We start from the raw sequence: 21,451 nt of genomic DNA on the forward strand, positions 1-21,451 counted from the left end.
GAGAATCTCTTATAAGCATTACCTACTCCCCCACCCCACCCCACCCCAAAACAAAAAAACAACCAAACCAAAAAAACCCGACCCAGCTCAGGGGCAGGGGGAGCTGGGAGAACCCAAGGAAGTACAGGATGACAAGAGCCAGGTTCAAAGAATAGGAAAGGAGAGCTGGGAGCCAGGAGAAGGGCCACAGTAGGTAGAACCTCAGATGGTATTTTTCAGCCAGGGGCAAGAGAGCTTTTCTTGCTCTGAAGAAAGGAGCTTTCTAGAAACAGACATGGAAGTGAGAGGGACGGAGCTCAGAGGGGTGGGATGAGGAACACGGGAGAAAGGGGACAATCCTCAAAGTGGTGGACAGCGTGAGGAGCCAGAACGAGCCACGAGGAAGGGCTGGGGTGGGGGCTGTGTAGAGAAGGCACTGGGATGGGGGCCACCACTACCGCTCTGCTTCAACATGCTTGCTTTGCCAACTTCTAGAATGTGTTGGGGTGCTCCATGCTCTAGGCACCAAGACCAGTTCTCGGGATGGGCCGGAGTTGGCAGGGGACAGTGGGGTGGAGGTAGGAGGCAGATTCGAGCCACTCAGAGGTTGGACAAGAGACGAGTCAAAATCCAAGTTGACTCTATGGCTGGAGACAGGGCAGACTGTCAATGGTACTGACTGCCTGACTTGGGGAGATGGGCAGAGGAGCAGTTTGGGGGCATTCTGGGTGTGAGAGGGCTGTGAGGGGGCTAAGGAGAGCTCTCTTGGCCTTCACAGCTCAGATACTGTGTCCAAGATGGTGGTCACAGAAAGGGAGAGAAAGTTGTGAGGAGCCCAGCTGGCTGATCTCAAAAGGAATACAGGAAAGAGGGCAGGTGCAGGAGCCAGGGAACAGAGTCAAGGGGGCTGAGCGTCCTTGGCCTCGGGCAGCTGAGCTGCAGGCTGGAAGTGGAGACCCAGCCAGGACTCCTCGCCAGGAAGCTGGGGCCAAATCCACACTGGGCATGGCTACAGAGCATAGGAGACCAGCACCTACTTAATTATCACAGCAGCCAATAATATATCATGGCTCTCAAAACTGTTTCACCAAGACCTAAGAAATACATCTTATCCTGCAAACCAGTACTCATTCATACACACAGGTTAAACACACACGTTTCATAAGCATAGTCACCCTTAGTATGAGACATTTAGTCTCATACTTTTTTTCCTTTCTGTTTTTTGAAGCAGGAGGTTGGTAGCTCAGAGAGCCTCAAACTGTCTATGCAGCCAAGGTCGACCTTGAATTCCCAATCCTCCTGTTTCTACCTCCCAAGGGGTTAGGATCACAGAAGTGCCACTATGCCCAACTTCACTTTTTTTTTTTTTTTTAATGCTGACCACAACACCCTGACTTAGTTTCACTGAGTTCTTGACCTATGGAGTACTGATCTTGAGGATGTCCTAGGAGGGAGAGGGAGAGAGGCCAAGGCACACAGGGAGAAAGATTTTGTGCTGTAGAGATGAAAGAAGCTTGGAACTGAGACATAGATACAGAAGAAAAACACTCGTAGAGTAGGCAGAGACGACAGCAGAAGCTACCAGGTGCCTCTGGTGCAGCTAGGGAGAAAGAAGGAAGGAGACCACCACAAAATAGGAGAGGGGAAAGGGGGAAGAAAGCAGACAGCCTGAATGGAGCAGACACTGTGTGTGTAAGGACAGAGACCCCAAAGGGCAGCTGTGCCCCTGGCCACCGGAGCCAACGCCTCTGGACATGATGTGTGATGTGTGTTGTGAAGGCGCAGGCAGTGCTGGAAGCCATATGCTCCTGTCCACAGCTCCCACACTCCAGGCAGCTAGCAGCTGGCACCCTGGGACCTGTGCCAGGGCCGGCCATGAGGACAGGCCCAGATGGGGAGCAGTGACGGGTGGCAGGTGGGATGGAAGGCTGCTTACCTTGGGTCTCAGCCTCACCTGACAGAACGGATGACCGTCTTCACAGCAGGCATGACATCATCCACCGTAAGCTCACACTGGTAGCTCTTCTCCTCGGCCACTTCCTCTGAGGGGCCCTCTGCAGAGACAGGAATGGCACGTGAGGGCCAAGAGCAGTAGAAGAAAACACTCTCAGCCCCCACCTCCATTAGTGGGACTCATGGGAAGACGGATCTAGAAAGAATCCAGAACCTTCTGCGGCTCAAGGGTACCCTGCCTTACTGGCTGTTGCCTCTCACTGTCCTATGTTACATGTCCTTTTGCCTATTCCATGGTTGGGCAGGGCAGACATCTGCCTGGTGACAGGTGGGTGGCAGCTGCTTTAGAGGACATATGGTCTAGCCTGGGACAAAGATGGTACACACAGCCTTTGAGGACATGCCACATGTTGCCCCTTACAGGGCAGGAAGCCCCAAGGGAAAGGCATTTATTTGATGCTCTTCATGGAGTCATTGTGTGGTCTCTTCTTCCAATTAGGAGCAAGAAGAGTTAGGGGAGGAGGGTACTCCAGCTAGTGCCAGACCTGCTACAAGGAAGGCCCTTAAAGCCAGGGTGGAGAACAGCTCCTCTGAGGTGGGTACCCTGTGCTTGAAGAGGGTGATACTTTCCTCACGGAGGAAGATGAGCCCAGGCACCACCATGCCTAGGCTTCCATGAGTCAGGACCTCCTAAAGAGCCATTGGTCTGTGATGATCAGTAACTTTCCAGGAAAAGGCTGAGTTCTCAGGCCTCAGCATCTTGGCACAGTGCAGGCAGCAGCTCTGAGCTGGCCTCTCTCTCTCTAAGAACAGAGGGAGCATCCTGTCCGCATCTCCATCAGACCTATTGACCATTCCTTCTCTACCGAGAGCCTGGAACACACTCAGCAGAGGCAAGGGGTCTGTTAGGAGACCTCACACAGCCCTCCCGTTCCCCAGAATAGACACAGAACAAGGCAGCTTCTCACCCAAGTCCTAGTGAAGAACTAGAACGCAAAGGGACCCTCTTCCTCTAACAGTAGAGATACAGCCCCTGCCAGACCCCCAGCCACAGTGACAGCAGGCTGGGCTGGGGACGAGGGGACAGCAGAGAACACCAGCTTCAGAGCTGGCCAGCCTGGCTTCAGGATAAGAGTGTTCCCACTCTCGTGCTGAGAGTCTCAGTTTCCATGTCTACAAAACGAGGTAGCAAGGAGAAGCAAAGGAGACTGTCCAGGGGATAGCTGCACACAGGACTTCCTCCAGAGGGCTAAGCACTTACTACGCTGTGGCTCATCCCACTATGGGGTCCTCAGAATCTCTATCTGAAATAGATACTATTGTTGCCTCTGTTTTACAGATGGGGAAAGTGGGACCCAGAGAGATGCGGTCCTTATCTAAAATAAGTGACAGGCTCAGTGGATAAGAGTGCTTGTTGTGAAGGCTGATAACTAGAGTTTGATCCCCAGACCTGTGTCACTCTCACGGCTTATCCTCTGACCTCCACCAGCACAGACACGGACACATACACACAGTAAATAAGTAAAATAGGAGGCTGGAGACATGGCTCAGTGGTTAAGAGCACTGTCTGCTTTTCCAAGGTTCCAAGTTCAATTCCCAGCAACCACACAGTGGGTCACAACCATCTGGAATGGGATTCAATGCCCTCTTCTGGCATGCAGGCATATATGAGGTAGAGCACAGATGTATAAGATAAGTAAAATCCTTTTTAAAAATTAAAATATAATTTAAAAACATTAAAAAGAAATGACAGAGCCAGGAATCAAATCTCAGAAGCCTGGTTCCAAATCCGATGTCTTTACCACCAACCAGTGCTCCCTCTAAATTCTCATTTGATTTGTCAACAGTCTGGAGAGTGGATTATAGCAAAGAAGAACTTATGATACCCATTTTCTAGAGCAGACAATCCAAGCCAGTCCCTACCCAAGCTGCCTCTAGCAGATGCACAGCCCGAGACCCCTGGGGCTTACCCTCAGCAGAGCAGCGAGGCTTGAGTCTTAGAGAGGCCCGGAAGCGGGTGCGGTCATTGAAGCTCCAGCTTTTCTGCACCTTGCTGGGGCTGGATGCCTCGCCCACCTGCTCACTGCTTGGCGAGGTGGGAATCGGCGGAGGGGCCAGATGCTGCTTGGAGGGGCCTGTCCGCTTCTGGGAGCTGCTTATGCGGATTCGGTCTTTGATGCCCATCCGGCTGCTGCCAGGGCAGGGCACGGCAGAGAAAGAGTCAAGTGAGCTGGCCTGAAGTAGGTAGGTGAGGACAAAGCTAACCTAGATGATCTAGGGGGCTGCTACTGGGTCTTGGTTTCCATCAGTTATTTCCTCAGGTGTAGCGTGGGGGCCCTGATGCCTACATGAAGCTAAATAGGTCAATGGGGACATATCCCCTCCCCAGCCCCACCTCCCATCCCCAGCCCCATACAGATAAGGGGTACACAGGAGACAGATGTCAGAGTGAAAGCAGTGAGAGAAACCAGAAGGAAGTCAGAGACAGGAGGACGAGGATCCAGGACCAGCCCAGGTAGGTGGGGGAAGGGGGGAGGTAGCAACCCTGTGGACATGGACAGCACTGTAGAAGGAAGAGCACACCCAGCCAGGCACACAGAGCATGGCTCTGGGCCTCACCATACACAGGGGTTGGCTTTGTGGAAGCGAGAGAGTGTGTATACCGTGTAACTGGGTACACAGGCACCCATGCGTGTATACACTGTATATCCATGTGTCAACTTTACACTTCCCTGCCCCCCACCATATTTACACGTCCCTCCTCCCCACTCTGCTGGAGCTATCTTATCCCACACTGGTCAGGTCACGGCTTTAGGACTTGGTATAAATAGAACACCACAAACTAAGGTCTCTATCACACAGCTCTCCATGTGTTAGTAGCTGTGGGGCTGTATGATATGATGAGCCGCCGAGGCTCTGGATGTCCAGGACACATGAGGTGCCAGCCCCCGCTGTGAGAATCTGTGTGTAGAAGCCTGTTCTCCTGTGCTTTCCCCTGTCTGAGTTCTGTTCTCCAAGACTGCTATCCTATCCACATGGTCTTGGAGCACCTGGAAGGCCTGTCTTTCTGCCTACTCACCTGTGTGCTTGTTAGCACATGTGTATGCTTTCTCACTTCTTGTACCCAGCTCCCCACCGCATCCCCAAACCTTCCCTGAGATAGGCCCCAGTTAACCAATACCTGGTAGAGTAACTCTGTGTCTAAGAGGTTCAAGAACCATGCTATGATGTGGGTAAGACCTCAGCCAACATCCTCTGCCCCATACCCTGCATCATCACCACCATCTCCCCTGATGCAGGTCCTCACTCTGCACAGGAAAATAGCAGCCAGGTTCAGACAAGGCTTGAGAAGGGGCAGAGGTGAAGAAGGGGTCATAGTACCTGCCTGGGGGCTTTCAGATTAAAGGCTGAGCAGATGACAGAATCTGGTTTCCATCTCAGGTATGAGGTAGCCTTACCCCATGCCCAGGACATGGAGCAGAGAGGCAGAGCCAGGATGGTGAGGTGGGGGGAGATCACAAAACCAGGGACACCTTTGGAGAGGTGCCCCAGATATAGGGCCATCCTGAGGGATAGGTCCCTGCCCCAGGGGGAGAGGTTATAGATCATAGGTTGGGAACTTGAGGCTGTCAGGAAGAAATCCGTCACGTTCTTCACTGGCCTGGGATCTCTTTGACATACCCAGAGATTCCAAGTGAAGTCTGAGTGTGGCTTTTCTAAACCTCTGCAAGCTTTGTTCCTGTGGGCTTTCCTCATGCTAGCAAGCACCCACCCACACACCCTAGGCCATGCAAGGCCACCCTGTCCTCTGCTACTCCAGTGGGGAAAGAAGGAGAGGATACTGAAGAAACCCTTGTGCTTCAGCTCCAGGAATCTGGAGATTGCTCCTGGGTGTTCTGGAGACCCGGCAGGACTCTCAGAGGAAGGGGGCTCAGGCTTGCATTAGAGGCCTTTAAAAGTCCCTTTCTGGTTCTCATTCTGTGGTGGCAGAGGGAGCTTCTGGCCTGCTTTAGGGATTCTGTAACTTTCCAGGCAGTCAAAGGCCCTGGCTCCTCCTGAGTGCAAGAAGACACTGTTTTCACCCGGAGCAGCCCTGGATTCCAACTCCTTGGGCAAGGACCAGAAAAAGGCTCACGTCAGCCTCTCTGGAGCCTGAAAGCTCAAAGAAAATGGAAGAAAAGCTGGCACACGGTAGGCACCAAAAATCTCCTTTCTTCCTCCGCTTCTTAGAGCACACAGGGCCCATCTGCAGACCCTGGTGTTTTAGGCCTCTGAGTGTCCTCTTGTAGGGTCCCTCTTTTATAGATGCAGTAAGAGAGAAAGGGTCTGCCTAAAATCAGAACAAGGGTGGGCTCCATTTTCTCTGACTTTAGACTATGTCTTTTTCTGGGACAAGGGCTTAGTGCGGGAACTACTGCAGTGGTCCTCAGCTGGGGGCAATCTTGCCCACCAGAGGGCACCTGACATTGGAGACACTGGGGATTATCATTCTGTAAAGGTGCTCTCTTGGGAAATCCTGGGTGGAAGCCAGAAGTCCCATCTATCATCCCAAGATACATGTTGTAGGCCCCAGCAAAATAATTGTCCGATTCAAAATGTCAGCAGTGTTGAGGTAGAGAAAAGTAGAACTGTGGTGCCTGGAAGGATGGGGTGGGGGTGGGGTTGGGGTGGGAAGATGAGGGAGAAGGGGACAGAGGGGGTAAACCCTGTCTTAGCTGCTAACTGCCCTGAAAACTCAGCCAGCCCTTGTACTCATAGCCACAGGGAACTCGGCCCATTGCAGTCCAGGCTGGGAAAGTCAGACACCCACCCCTGTGCTATTCCACACAGCCCCTCTTCAGGGATGACGGGGAAGGAGCCTTTCCATTGGCCTCTGATTCTTCCTGCCCTCCAACCTACACTTGCACAGGAATAGGTCTAACCCAGTCTCCTCAGTGCCACCCTCAGGCAGCCCCTATTTCCTACAGACATACTCCCAAGCTTTTGGGTTTTGTTTTGTTTTGTTTCTTTTTTCAGGATTGGGGATAGCATTCTCAAGATCCACCAGAAAGCTACATCCTCCTTGGCTTCCAGACTACTTTTCAAAAGTATGGGTTCTACTTTTTGTTTGTTTGTTTATAGATGGGCTCTCAGGCAGCACAGGCTGGCCCGAAACTTGATATGTAACTGAGGATAACCTTGAACTCCTGCCTCTCCCTCCTGTGTGCTATGACTATAATCATGCACCATCATATCCAGTTTATGCAGCGCTAGGAAGCAAACGCATGCATTCTAGGCAGGCACTGTACCAACTGAGCCCCACCCCAAAGGCCTTCTTAACTGAGAAACAGTAAACTGATTGAGGTCATCGTTTACAGGAGCCAGTCAGTTTTAGCAGAAGCGAGTCCCATTAGCACCTATATTTTACATGGAAGGGAACTTAGTCAGAGAAAGCTAGGTGCTGTGTCCATGGACACATGGCTAGCAAATTGAAACTCGGCGGTGGCCTGGAACGAACAATTCTAAGACGGGCTGCCTCTCAACAGAAGCATACAGACAATTTGGGGCCTTGGCCCTCATGCTCAACCTCAAGGCTCCACTGGCACCTTGGGGAGGCAGGGGCTCCACAAACCTAGGCCACCTATATGCCAATAGAATGAGGCTCATACTGGGCTGGGGTTCTTTGTGACCCAGTCCTGCCCCAGCAAGCCACTCTCAGATCAGAGCTACAGGCTCATCTCCTGCAGCTATGCTTTCTCCTTTCCCTCCAAGCTTGATCTATGCTGCTCTCTGGCCTGAGTACCCTCCTCCGGCAGCCCCCTCTTGCAGGGCTGCTTTTGGGCTAAATACCTGACCTCAGCTGCACAGCCCCTCTGCTCCCCTCTTGTGTTGTACTCAATGCACTGAACCACAATTACTCCTTGCAACTCTCTGGGGACCATGTTTTATTCATTACCATTTCCCCAGTGCACAGAGCCGGGCCTGGCACGGGGGCAGGTACCACAAATATAGTTGTGATGCAGCTGAAAAGAGCAGGGGCTCTGAAATTGATGACAGAAGTGCCGGGCACAGCCCCTTCAGACACCTGTGGGCTTCCCAGGTGGAGGGTGGAGTCAGGAAACTACTTCCAAGGTTGGCACAGGTCAGAGTGGAAGGACCTTCAGAAAGCCTCTAGTTCATCCTGCCCATTCTACAGAAGTAAAAAGGTCCAAAGGAGGGAAGGAATTTGGCCAAGATAACACAGGGATCTGCAGCATAGCCAGCACACACTCAGAGCTCCTGAGAGTGTCCCTTCTGACATACTGGGCCCATGCCCTAAACCTGGCAGAGGCATCCCCAGGAAGGCAAGGGGGCTCCTTAGGGCCCCAAGGCAGATTGCAGGCGGCAGGCACATGCACCTTGTCCTTGACCCATCCTGACCCCCTCTCCAGCCCCTAAAGTGGGAGGAGAAAGGAAGAGGGGGACAGGAGGAGCAGACGAGGGGGGGTACCTCGGTCTCCAGCTGGCGTGGATCCGAAAGAAACTCCGCTTATTACTAAACATCTGGCTGGAAAGTTGAGAACAAGACATGAACAGAGGTTAGTGACGAAGAGACGGGCGGGTAGAGTGTGGAGTGCAGCCAGGATGGGACTGGCCTCCTGTGGCTGGAGGGAGAGAGAGATTCCCCACTCAAGTCATCTTCCATCCCAACCCCAGGATGCAGAGATGCTCAGGCTCTGCATACGATCCCTCGGGTGTATGGCGAGCCTGCAGAACTCAAGGTCCCTTCTCCAGAGACTGCGTCTGTGCGATGGAGAAGTCCCATCCTTCACAGTTTGAGTTCGTGCTCTATGGGATGTGGATACAGGCAGTCAGGAGACCAGGCTTTTAGAGACTCATCCCATAGCCCTCAAAAGGGAGGTCCTGGCGCTGGGAACGCCATTCCCAGGAAGTCCTTTCCTCCTTGGAGCCCCACTTTCTGAAAACATGCTCAGTGTGGGCCATCTCCAAGCTCCGTGTGGCCAAACCAGGGTGGGGTGTGGAAGATAAGTGTGTTCACACGTGTGTATACACATGTCTATGTACACGCGTGTCTGGGGGTGTTCTAGCAGGATTTACACCCCATCTCCTAGGGTCAAGATAGCCAAGATTAAGGGCATGGTCACTTGGCTTGAGCCTGGTGATGGATCCAAAAATCACAGCTCAACACCCACCTTATCCACCCAGGTTCCTCATCCACCATCAGACACACAGAGCAGACAGACACTTCAGAGCAGACAGATACGGTGTTAATAATGCCAGGCTTTTAACATCCATGTGTTCCCAGGCCTCTGAGGACTCGGGGACAAAGAATCATTAAGGGCACAGGCTCCAAGCTACCTTCTACTTCTAGTATCTTCTGATTCGGATACAAGAGTGAACTGTAAGCTCACAGTCCACATTTGGCCCTGCTCAGGGTTGCCAGAATGCCAAACCTTGTGAGTTTCTGACTATAAGTTGTGGTTTGGCAAGCGTGGCGCCTACAGGCAGTGATGGAGAACCCAAGTCAGGTTACACCAGGGGCTTCTCTTCAAGGGAGCTCCCAGTCTAACTGGTCCAATCTTTCCTCTCCCCGAAGTTCCAGACCTATCTAGCCCTTGACCAGTAAGAGCCCTTACTGTGAACAAGGAAAAGACTCTGCTCCCAATTATCCCCATCAATCCATCCCCCGAGCCTCTTCAGCCCCAAATCAGAAAGCCTAGGCCCCCGAGCAGCCTAAATGCTACCAATGCACTGAGCAGAGTTGCTGGGTGACTTTCCAGGACACAAGGCAGAGATGAGCTTCGATGTGTAGAGGGACCCACCTCTTCCCTGGTTGCTAATGTTGGACCTGGGCTTAATGATACCCCAGACTCAAAGAACGGATGTCCATCTGACTAGTTCAAGGATGAGGCAAAGCAAAAGCGGTGGGCAAAGAGGAGGAGAGCTTGAGGGCACTGAGCTGACCCTTGACTTCAAAAGGGTTGAAGCAACCTCACCGAAGTTCCTCTTCTTCCTAAGGCATGAGGAGGGGTTTCCCTTATTCTAACATGCCCGAGATTCCTCCAGTTAGGGGCACACAGATGAAGCAAGCACTGCTCTGTCTTGATTCTTCTTTCAACAGGCAAAAGTTCCAGGTCAAGTTGGGAGAGAAGGTTGGGCACAGCAAAGCGTACCTCAGTATAGAAGAAGAGAGCCCCAAGAGACCCCTGCTCCCTGCCCCACTCTAGCAAAGCTGCAGGCAAGAGCTGCAGAGATGAGTGCGTTAGTTGTTGGTAGAGTTTACGAAGGTCCTAGTCACAGCGGTCTTAGTCACAGAGTTCTCTTTCCGGCAGGCACCTGCTTCCTGGGAGGTGTGTTTCAGCATGTTCGGTGAGCATGCTGGGGGAGGGGATCCCTGCCCTCACACCCCAGAACAGAACGGGCGCCCTCGATTACCTGAGCCGTAAGCACCTGGGGCCAGCGGCCTCCTCCTCTCTCCAGCTTCCCGGGAGGGATGGGGATGCAGGGATGGAAGAATGGGGGTGGGGTGGAGACGTGGAAACAGAGAAAGAAAGAGGACAATGGTATGAACGATGGAGATGACAGGAAGGAATGGTGTGGACAGCTGTCCCTCTCAGACCCTGGAGACCCAGAGAACAGAAAGGTGAGTCCACTGTGGCCTCTCTAGAGAGGGCCCTCAGTCTGTACCTGTCTGGCCATCTGATGACAACTACCAGGCCTCACAACAATGCCAGAGAATCCCCCAAACAGGTCCAGACACCCATGTGGTGGCTAGAGGAGGTCTGAGAGAGGGTGAGACAGAAAACAGAAGAGGAAGAGGAGAAGCAAGAGGTGGTGGTGGCCTCACGGGGCCCCTACCTTTCCCCAGGGCAGAAGGAGGCACTGCCTGGCCGGTGGCAGGTGGCAACGGGCGGGTAGCGAGAGGGCGCTCCATCAGGTACTGGCGCCCGCCTCACCTCCAGGGGCCGTAAGCCCCCATTGCGGGCCCGTTGTATGTGCTCAAACAAGAGGGCCAGCTCTCTGCAGGAGAGGGCGCCATCAGCTACAGTCAGGGCCTTGGGGACACCACCCACCTCACCCAGTGGGCCCAGAGCTACTGAGCTGAGATCCTGCCAAGTCTTGAGCTACCTTCTAAGGGTGCTCTCAAACACCACGGGCCAGAACAGGCAGGGTGGAGAGACTAGCTTTCTCCCTCGCTGAAGAAGTTTCTGGGAAATCGGAAGTTATCTAGGTATGGTTTTGCAGGTTGGGCATACGTCCAGAGCACCCACACAAAGAGGGAGCTCAAATCTAGCTGACTCTGCTGCTCATCGGGGAGCCGTGCAGCCAGCAGCAACTCGGAGATCCTCAGTGTCACAATCTGACTTGGGTTTCAGGAGGATACAGGAGCTAAGGGCAGATTTGATAGGGTGGCCAGCCCAGCTTCCCACCCCCCAACCCCCTCAGTGTTCCTTCAACCATGGAGTCCCTGGAGGTAGTGGAGATGGTGTCGGGTTGGCTGTCCACTGACTCGCCAGGCCATTTCCTACTGCCATGATCAAGAAGGTACCCCACCCCTCTCCTGCCTTTCCAACGGAGCCCAAATCTCCAGCCCAAGTTCTGTTTCTCTTACTAGGAAACCCAGGCCACTCTATCTAGGGTCCCCCACCCCAACTGCCATATACTTCCTTGCCAATTTCTAAGCATCTAGTCCCTGTGCCCTTTCTGCCTTGGTCTTGATTCCTTAAAATTATCCCTCCTCCATAAAGGGGCTGCTTCAAATCCGGCCTCCGGCCCTACCTCTGAGGTAGGAGCTTGCCTCTGCTAGGTGTGGAGATGGGGAGAGGGAGGAGTGATGTGGGGAGCCCCCTTTCCAGACCCTACCTCCTGCTCATCCCCTGGGAAGCCTGGGGGACAAGGGGGAGCAAGAGGGGGCCAGGTGCGGGTACGGGCAAGTGGGATCACGCAACAGCTGCTCAAGGGTAACTAATGAGGCAGTGACTGTGGAGAGAAGCGCTGAGCACAGCAGCCTGGACTAGCACGCACTCCATGCCGTCCTGCCCATGGGACTGAGCCAACCGAGCCGGCTCTGCAGTCTTCATTCCTGCCCCAGGGCCTGGCCAGGCACCTGGCTCCACACACCTTGATGATGCTATTAATAACTTCCATCGCGGAGCCGCCCCCATTCAGTCTCAGCCCAGCCTGGGGCCTGCAGAGCAGACCCACTGCTGGCCTCAGAGGCTGCTGCCCACAACAGTAACAGGGGCCACACAGTCACACGCAGGGACTCTGGGGCAAGCACACATATTTCTGCATAGCACCCTCCGCCTAGCACCAGCTGCATTGCTAATATGTCTCCGACTCAGGACTGGGGGGAGAAGAGCTGGTGTAGCTTTCCTGGGTGGCATCATCTATGGGTGAGCATGTAGATGCCAGCACTCCACGAATGGGGCTCAGCTCCAGGGGCAAAGCTGCATCAATAGATACTCTGGGATCAGTAGACACAGAAGAGTTGGGGAGAGGACCAGCCAGGCTCCAAGTTATGCAGGACCTGAAGAGCTAGTCCCAGATGTTCCTTCGGGAGCTATCTCCTTTCTCAACCCTGAAGGCATCTTCTCAAGGGGCATTATTGCCAGCCCCTACCCTCTCCCACTCCCGCAGCACCTACCTGAAAGATGGGAGAATGCTGTCATAGTAATACCAGGTGGCTGTCAAATAGGCCCGGCTTGTGTCCGTGGAGTACAGGCGCCACGCAGCCTGGAGGGACATGGAGAATGGGGTGTCATAGAAGTTCTTAGCCACTCACCAGCCCTCTGCCCCTGAAGGAACCCAGTTCCAGGCCAGCTGAGAGTGATGCCAGGACCAGAGGCCAAGTCTAATTCCATAGCTACCAGCAGGGCCAGCCAAGAAACCAAGACCTAGAGAGAAACGACTTCCTCAGTAAACTGGCACCAGAGCCAGGGGCCTACAAGCACTGGGTAAGAGCTGGGGGTCTGTGGTCAGAGAGGCATGGGTTTCTAATCCATTCTCCCATGCAGAATAAACTGACCATTGTTGACCTAACAGTGTTGCGTGGGCAAAATGAATAGACATCTGCCCAACGCTAAGCTTAGTGCCTGGTGCACTCATGGCCAGGCTCCTTTAAGCCCTCCTGTTCACTCCCTTAGCTAAGTACGCATTTACAGTGTCTGGTTAGTGTCTTTCTTCATAAGTTGCATCACGGGCACCCCTGCATCCTCGGTGCCAAGTACAGTATCTGGCACGCGTATGTGGTTCTGCGAATGTTTAGAGAGGGAATGTTGACTGGGTGAATGGATTTACAAACAGCGAGTCCACTGTAGTTTCATCAGCTGCCTACTGCTACCATGGGACTAGAGCAACAAAGATTATTGACCACCAACTCTTCAGCAGCCACAGACACTGCAGCAGAAGGGACTGCAGTCAAATGAGAAGCAAAACTGTCCCTCATCCTTTAGGTGAAGAGGGGAATCTGGGAAGGCCTGGGAATGGATTGATCCACCAGAGCAGGGAGATATAGAAACAGACAAGACAAACCAGAATCAGACCAGCCTGGATGCCCCCCTCCTTTGGGTGCCTCTTGTCCTTACGGGGTTGCCACAAGTGACCTCACCAGCCTGGCGCCTTCCTAAGACAGAAATATTTTTACTTCCTGCTTGCCTGGGTCCCTGGCATGGGCAGGGGAGCAGCTGCCAGAGCTCTCATTAATTATGGGTACCACAATACCAGCTGTCTCTCAGCATGGACAGTGCCAGCTGCCTGCCCCTACAATGCCCCTGGGGAGGCCAGCTCCCAGAGGACAGTGGCCATTGTGCCCCAAGGGATGCTAAGAAGAAAAGGCCAGGCTGGTGGTTGGAGATAGGAGGGATGGAGAAAGGGTTATTATACCCTGGGAAGGAGAGATAAGGAGGAGCTGAGTCAGGCTTGGGTCTGGGGGGTCAGAGGGCGGTGTGCTGGGGAGCAGGCAGAGGTGTGCTGTGTCAGTACCCCTCAACTATCTCCTACAGGGAGTTCTCTTGCATGCCCCTACACTGGAGAGGAGCCAAGGCAATGGCGAGTGACGCACAGATCAGAGTCTACTCAGATCCTCCATCACACTGAGGGAAACAGAGATCACATGCTCCCGGCTTCCTACACCTGCTCCCATCTCTGGTCACTCCCCCTCTATTTCCTTGACTGGCTCCCTTTTCAGCTGTCCATTAAATGCTAGCAATTCTAAAAGTCTAGCCCTGGACCATCTTCTTGCATGACTTCCTTAGGATACAGTGTATCAAGATGCTGGGAGTGGAGCAGGCTGACAGTTCAGGATGGCAGAGTTAGGTCTCCACCATGAGATGGGGGCCTTTTGCCCCAGGATCTCTCCACATCCCACATTATGGCCAGAGCTGGCAACAGGGTGAGTCTAGGGAGTTCAAAAGCAGGTATTTGCTGTGGGGGTGGGGAGCATTACTGATATTGCAGTCAACATCCCAGCTCTGTCTATAATGTGGCAGGTACACCGCCCCCCACCCCCCACCCCACCCCCAGGCTGAAGTCTCTAGCCTCTCTGAACTTTGAAAGTTTGAAACCCATAGGTCAGCACACAGGGCTGACACAGCACAGGCTTGCCTAAGCATCGTGTACCTGGATGAGATTAGCTGCTGGCATCCTGCGCTTCTCAAAGTGCTTCTGCCTGTGCTGCTCCTGGACCTTCAGGGCAAAGCCAGAGCCCAGGATGCCCTGTGGGGATGAGGCATGGCTGTAGGTAGTGTGGCAAGGAGGACAAGAGGCTACTAGGATGTTCCCATACCTGTGCATCTGGGACACCCCAGGCTGCCCAAGGTAAATTTAGGACCAGGCTGGTCAGGTCCTGATCCCCAGCCTCCCTCAACAACCAGCAGAGAACTCACGGCAGGCAGGGCAAAGAAGGAGATGCCCAGTAAGGCGAAGCCGGCAGCCAGAACCCTGCCCAGCCATGTATGTGGCGTCTTGTCACCATAGCCAATGGTCGTCAGTGTGATCTGGAGATACAAACAGGTTGCCCATAGGACTGGGCACAGGGACCTGACACAAGGACTTGAAGGTACAGCAAAAACAAGTGGGAAAATTAATAACAAGAGAAGGGCTTCCTCTGCAACCATAGGGATTGGTCTCAAGGACTTCTCAGGTGGATTCCGTTCTCACACTAGTCAAGGAAAAGCGGTACACATCACAAGGGCTGAGTATAAGGCTGGAGATGAGGGCACAGACAGGTCCCACAGAGTGGGTAGGACAAGCATGGGGACTGGTCACAGGAGCCACAGCCTTAGTGTGAAGAGACAAGGACGGGCCAACCCTGAGTGGGGCATCCTAGGAAGACAGAACCTGGGAAGTGTCCAGGGATGCTTCTAGGGGTAAGGGCAGCCCTGCACAGATGCTCACGCACCGTCCCCCACCAGAGCGAGTCGGCATAGGAGGAGAAGTCAGAGTTGGCATCCTTCTCAGCCAGGTAGACCAGGAAAGAGGCAAAGATGAGCACCAGGAACCCGATGTACCAGGCGGTGATCAGCTCCTGGGGGAGGGGGAGGGGCACCTACCTGTCAGGGGAAAAGGCTACACACACTTCTCCAGTCGCCCCTTTCTTCAAGGAAGGAGCCCCTACCCAGCCTTCTCTGAAACCACAAAAGCCAGACGCCCAGGCCTGCCCTTAATCATGGCAGCTCAGCCCTTTTTCTCCAGGCCCTTTGTGCTCTGCCATTCTTGCTCCATCTTTCAGGCTTCAACCCAGGAGCGCCATCGGTTCCTTTCCAGCCTCACCCATCCAGTTCCCCACTCCATTGGGAGCAGTCCTCTCCTAACCTAAGGGCTTCCAGATGTGACCCTTAAGCCCTACCTCTCAGGCCTTGTCTGAGCCCCGCCCCTGCTGGCTCCCGACGCCTCGACCCCTCACGTCAGATCTTCCTGCAGTTTCTATTGGACCTCACCCCTGCTAAGCTCCAGCCCCATACTTCAGACAAGACACGCCCCCCCATCACACCCCAACTGTACTTGCCCCACTGTATGCCTCGCACCCACTAACCCCCATCCCCCATCAGTGCCTAACAAGGCCAGCCCAGCCTGGTTCCAGTCCCTACTCGCCCGCCCCAATTTGGCCCCGCCCAAGCTCCGCCTCTTGCTAGTGCCTAGTGTAGTCTGTAGCAACTTGGTTCCTCTCACCTTTCTCCAGCCTCACCTTACTGTGCGCATAGACCACGGATCCCAACAGCTTCCAGGTGCCACCGCGGCGATCCATACGCACCATGCGCAGGATCTGTAGGAAGCGCATACTGCGCAACGCGGACGTAGCAAAGATGTTGCCTTGTGTGCCCGCAGCTATCACTGCCACCGAGGCCACGAACACGATGAAGTCTGCAGGGCAGGGTGTCAAAGTTACCAGCCCACCCCCTGTCAAGACCTGGGGTCTGGAACTCCGAGGACATTAAGTGGGTGGGGTTCAGATAGGGAGGGTCCACGAAAATTCATGAGAAACCAGAGTCCGGGTCAAGGCTGGGATCAAAATGCCTCCTTGAGATTTGGAGTGGGGCAGACTAGGGAAGGCTTTATACCGATGACACAGAAGGGTTTCCTGGCGAAGCGAAAGCGTCCCTGCCATCCTCTGTAGCGACAACAGCATCCGGCCGACCAGACACGGATTATATACTCCAAGCCAAAGACCACAATCATCACGAATTCCTGTGGGGAACCAGGACCCAGATCAGAGCCCAATCCTGAGTTAGGAAAACCAACACCTGGTTAGGTTCCTCTTATACCTGGAAAGCTCTGAGAGTGTTCCAGGAGAGAGGTTACCCTTTCTTTGTCCTCTAGGAAGAACAGAAGCCCAGGTTTGCCCTCATACACAAGCATCTAGCTTCATAAGATGCTGGTGTTTTTGTTTTTGTTTTTTCTTTTTTCTTCTCCCCGCCCTCAGTTTTCCTGTCATTCTAGACTCTTAGCCCTGGTTCAGTGGCATTGAACATGGCTCTCAGTTGGTGGAAAGCCTTCTGTTGGTGAGGTTTGTTTCCGTTCGGGTGCAGATTGGTGCCTACACATATGCTGTTCTCCCTTGAAGGAGCATCTATGGGGGATTCCCCGCACTCACCAAGATAAGGAGACACTCGTTGGCAAGTTCCTGGTGCTCCTGGATGGTGGACAGTACAGACAGCACCAGGCAGCTGAAGACTAGCAAAAATCTGCAATTGGAGAGTGACCCGGAAGGTTAGATGGCAGAGGGGAGGGCATGACTGAGGGACGCTGAGCTGACACCTCCCAAGCCCTCTCCAGAGGACCTCGGTGTGACTGGAGCTCAGCGAGGAGGAGGCCTCCCAGGTTTTTTCTGGGCTGGCAAGAGAACATAGAGACTCAGTGTTTCCCCAGGCTCAGCCACCCACTCGCCTTGGCCCTGGGCTCCATTTTAAGGTCCCAAGGAAGTGTTCCAGCAGAGCTCAGAAGCTGCGGCCTCAACTGAAGAATAGGGACAGCTGCTCTGTCTCCATGTTTCTATGGAATTCATAATGAGTCAGCTACAGAAGAGAGGGGCTGGGGAGGCGGCTCAGCAGTGAGAGCACTCACAGTACAAGCATCCGAATCCCAAACACTCATGTAAAAAAGGCTGGGCACGACCACATGAGTCTATAACCCTAGTCCTGGGATCAAAGACAGGCAGCTCGCAGAAGCTCATGGGCCAGCCAGTCCATTCGGTTGAAACAGTGAGCTTTGGGACCATTGGAGGACCTTGTCTCAGGGCCATAAGGCAGACAGCAATATCGTAGGGCACAAATGTCCTCCTCTGGCCTCCATGAGTACAGACACTCACACCTGTGACCACCACACACATGCGCACATGCACTCAAGCACACACACACACCGCCACCACTACCACCATCACCCCATAAATAAAAAGAAGGGGGACAGGGTAGGCAGGGAAGAAGCACCACAAGGGGTAAAGGAAGAGAAAAGTGGGAACAGGCAGTGAGAAGCTGGAGACTAAGGCCTGAAACTACCCTATGGGCAGTGGGAAGGTACCAAGTTGCCCTTTAGGAAAGGAATGCTAGAACCTAACCATCCAACACTTTCCTTGTCAGTTACACATGAAGAAACAATGACCCACAGCAGGAAATGGGCTTCACTTAACGTTGCTGTGTATTTCCAGGGCTGACGGGAGGTTGGAGCCAGGAGTCCCTTGGGGAGGCCTTATGCAGGTGCCTTGAGGGGTGTATACACACAGGAGAGCTACAGACATGGCGAGGGGAGTGTGGACTCTTTGGAACAAGGTGTGCTAAGCACCCACCGACCCAGAAAACACCAGAAGTGATAGCTTCTTCCCTGGAAATGCATCACTCTGCACTGACCTGCCAGTCTTCCTGTGTGTTCTCAGAGCTTTACTGCTGAGATCCATCTGAGCCTTGCACACTGCCTGAGCTTCTCACTGCCTGTTCCTCAGCCCTGTACAAACTCTATATGTTCCCCAGAACCTCTGAGTCCTTCCTACTCATGGCTCCCTCTTCAAACTCCCTTGCTGGAGCCTGCTTTCTAGTAGGTGCCCCAGGGTTTGTTCTTTCTTTTGTTAATTTTTTTGAGGCAGGGTCTTGCTGTGTAGCCCAGGCTAGCCTTGAACTCTAGCCTCCAGTCTCTGCCTCACAAGTTGTAGGATTACAAGTGTGCAACACCATGCCCAGCCCAACTCTCTTTCTACTTATCTTTATCTATGTTCAAGCATGTGTGCACATCTCATGTGGTGTGTGTGTGTGTGTGTGTGTATACACATGCGTGCATGTGAATGTGTGTGTACACCTAGGAAAATCACTGATCTCTTCTGGCCAGCCTCCTTCTCTGTAAGGGCTGATGGACAGTTGAGAGTAGGGTTTGGCTGTGCCCTGGGCCACTTACATCTCCTTGGAGGTCAGCATCTGAGACTGCATCACAGGAAATGCCCCTGGATCAAGGAGGCAAGAAGCAGCTGCCGGTAAAGGGTTTCAGATGAATGACGGAGGCCTCTGCGGCCAGTTCCAGGCCAGAGCTGAGTCAGCAGAGACACGAGGCAAGCACAGAGGGAAACGTGGGCCCCACAGTCCTCAGATTCAGTCATTAACCACAGGACCAACAGCAGGAGGCTACCTGGAATGGGGGCTGCAGTCCACACAGTGTTGGTATTGCCTTTCTCAGCTGCCCAAGACCTCAGGCAGCAGTGGGTATACATGACTTTATGATGAGCACTTCTGGAATTCTTTTCCTTTATTTTTTTTTCTTGCTACTTCAACAGTTACACAGGTATCAACTATCCACAAGAGACTTGAGTGAAAAGAGCTGATTATGAAACCTCAAGTGTCATGTGATCCTGATGTTTAGGAAGAGATGCCCTTTGTGTATGCAGGCAAGAAGGAAGGGATTTGGCTTTTGTTTGTTTGTTTGTTTGTTTGTTTTTATCTGTGCTTCCTAAGATTCTGTTTTAGAATGACTATGGATTGCTTAGATAATAACAAACTAATGTACCTTCATTTATTTATTTGTTTGGCAATGCTGGAGATCAAACCCAGGGCTTTCTAGGCAAGGGCTTAGTTATTCTGCTCCATACATAGACCCTATGCCTTGTGGTGGCTTGAATGAGGTTGGCCCCCATAGACTCATATATTTGAGTGCTTGGTTCCCAGTTGACAAAACTGTTTGGGAAGGATTAGGAGGGGTAGCCTTGTTGGAGGAGGTGTGTCACTAGAGGTGGCCTTTGAGTTTTAAAAGCCCAGGACACTTCCAATCCTACTTAGTCCATTTATCTCCCTCCCCCCTCCTCGCATCCCCTCTCCCAACTCCACTCTGCCTACTGCCTGTGGATCAGGATTTAGTGCTCAGCTAGTTCTCCAGCACCATGCCTGCATACCTGCTTGCATGCTGCCATGCCCCTCTCCGTGATAAGGATGGATTAACCTTTGAAACTATAAGCAAACCCCCAGTTAAGTGCTCTCATTTATAAGAGTTGTCTCTGTCATGGTGTCTCTTCATAGCAGTAGAACAGTGACTAAGACAAGTCTCTAACATTTCAAAAGATTTATTTTATTTGTAGTCTTGTATATGTGGGGTGACAGAGTATGTGCACATGAGTGCAGATGCATGTAGCTGCCAGAAGGGGGGTGCTAGGTCCCCTGGAAAATGACTTATCGGTGGTTGTGAGTTGCCTTATTTAAGTGATGGAAGGTGAATTTGGGGTCTCTACTAGAGTAGTGTGTGTATAGGTATCTTGCTTGCAAGTATGTCTGCACACCATGTACATACAGTAGCAGAGGAGGGCAGAAGAGGATGTTGGTTCCTCTGGAACTGAAGTTACAGACAGTCATCAGTCACCATGTGGATGTTGGGACAGACGGAATGTGGGTCTTCTTAAACAGCAGAGCTCTTAACCACTGAGCCATCTTTGCAGCACCATTCCCCCATCTTTTTTGAGAAGGTTCTTTGCTATATTAACAAGAGAGTCTCAAATGCCTGAGCTAAAGAGATCCTTCCATTGCACCTCTCAAGTGGATGGGGCTACAGGCACGCAACACTGTCTCCAACTTGTTTAAATAATTCTACGTACGTACCTACGTACGTACGTACGTACGTGTGTGTGTGTGTGTGTGTGTGCATGCACCATAGCAGGTGTGTGATCAGAGGACAACTTGCACGAATTGCTTCTTTTCCTCTATTATCTAGTTCCTGGGAATCAAACTCAACTTGTGAGCTTGATGGCAAGTACTTGTATATATTGTGCATGAGTGTTTGTGTGTGTGTGTGTGTGTGTGTGTGTGTGTGGCTTGACAGCAAGTACTTGTACCCACTGAGCCATCCCACTGGTTCCCACTATCACCAGTTATTAATATTTATTAATATTAAAATTAAAATAATTAATATTGTGTGTATGTATTTGTTTGTTTATATAGGACTTCACTGAACTGCTTAGGCTCAAACTCGTGATCCTCCTGTCTCTGGACTAGTAAGGCTCATAGGCATGAGCTACTATGTCCAGCACCGCTAACATATTTTTAAATGCAGTTTTCTGAAAACTACAAACAAGAAAACAAAAAAGTATCCTGTTCAGTCCTGCCCCCAGCCCTTACTGTACTCACCTCTTTGCCTAGCGGGTGTGAAACTGTGGCAGGCTTTCCTGAGAGCCCAGCTCATGTCCACCTACCAGCTCAAAGTTTCTTCTTGGCTATCTGGTGGTCCCGGGAACCAAACATGTCCTAAGCTAGAATCCCAACGTGCCACAAGATCTCCTTTCCCTGGTAGCTCAGCGATGGTAACTGGGTACTAAGGCCAGCCACCTGAGCCAGCTGTAATTCTGTCATCTTCTATTCACCACCTCCAGCTTGGATCAGACCAGATCCCTCCTCCTGGTCAAGCCCCACCATCTGCTCCCCCATCCCAGCTCCACACAACTCTCACCCCTCCTGCCTGCCCACCCCTGCAACTAATCCTCTCTGCTCTCTGGCTCACTGCTCACTGTGTGCACTTCCTGAGCCTGCCAGTAGCTCATCTAAGTATCTCCACCTACAGGCTTTGCTGGTTTGCTTGGTTG

At 52.6% G+C, this 21,451-nt stretch overlaps 1 protein-coding gene across 5 annotated transcripts in view; it reads right to left on the bottom strand.

Annotated features, from left to right (window-relative positions):
* Kcnq4 (potassium voltage-gated channel, subfamily Q, member 4) overlaps positions 1-21,451 on the bottom strand; it is a 51,358-nt gene that overhangs the window by 4,319 nt on the left and 25,588 nt on the right. Inside the window, exons 2-11 of one of the 5 annotated variants that reach the window (XM_011240582.1) lie at positions 17,006-17,096; positions 16,473-16,599; positions 16,100-16,275; positions 15,314-15,439; positions 14,799-14,909; positions 14,533-14,628; positions 12,560-12,648; positions 8,402-8,458; positions 3,903-4,123; positions 1,934-2,033 (exon numbers count right to left, since the gene is read on the bottom strand). In XM_011240582.1, the coding sequence (XP_011238884.1) occupies positions 1,934-2,033; positions 3,903-4,123; positions 8,402-8,458; positions 12,560-12,648; positions 14,533-14,628; positions 14,799-14,909; positions 15,314-15,439; positions 16,100-16,275; positions 16,473-16,599; positions 17,006-17,096 (1,194 nt within the window). Of the gene's footprint in view, positions 1-1,933; positions 2,034-3,902; positions 4,124-8,401; positions 8,459-10,770; positions 10,933-12,559; positions 12,649-14,532; positions 14,629-14,798; positions 14,910-15,313; positions 15,440-15,464; positions 15,988-16,099; positions 16,276-16,472; positions 16,600-17,005; positions 17,097-21,451 lie in introns of those variants that run through there. The other 4 variants (NM_001081142.3, XM_011240583.1, XM_006503255.1 and 1 more) reach the window with 4 other exon arrangements.

This window comes from Mus musculus, chromosome 4, assembly GCF_000001635.26.
Source record: "Mus musculus strain C57BL/6J chromosome 4, GRCm38.p6 C57BL/6J".
Lineage (NCBI taxonomy): Eukaryota > Metazoa > Chordata > Mammalia > Rodentia > Muridae > Mus > Mus musculus.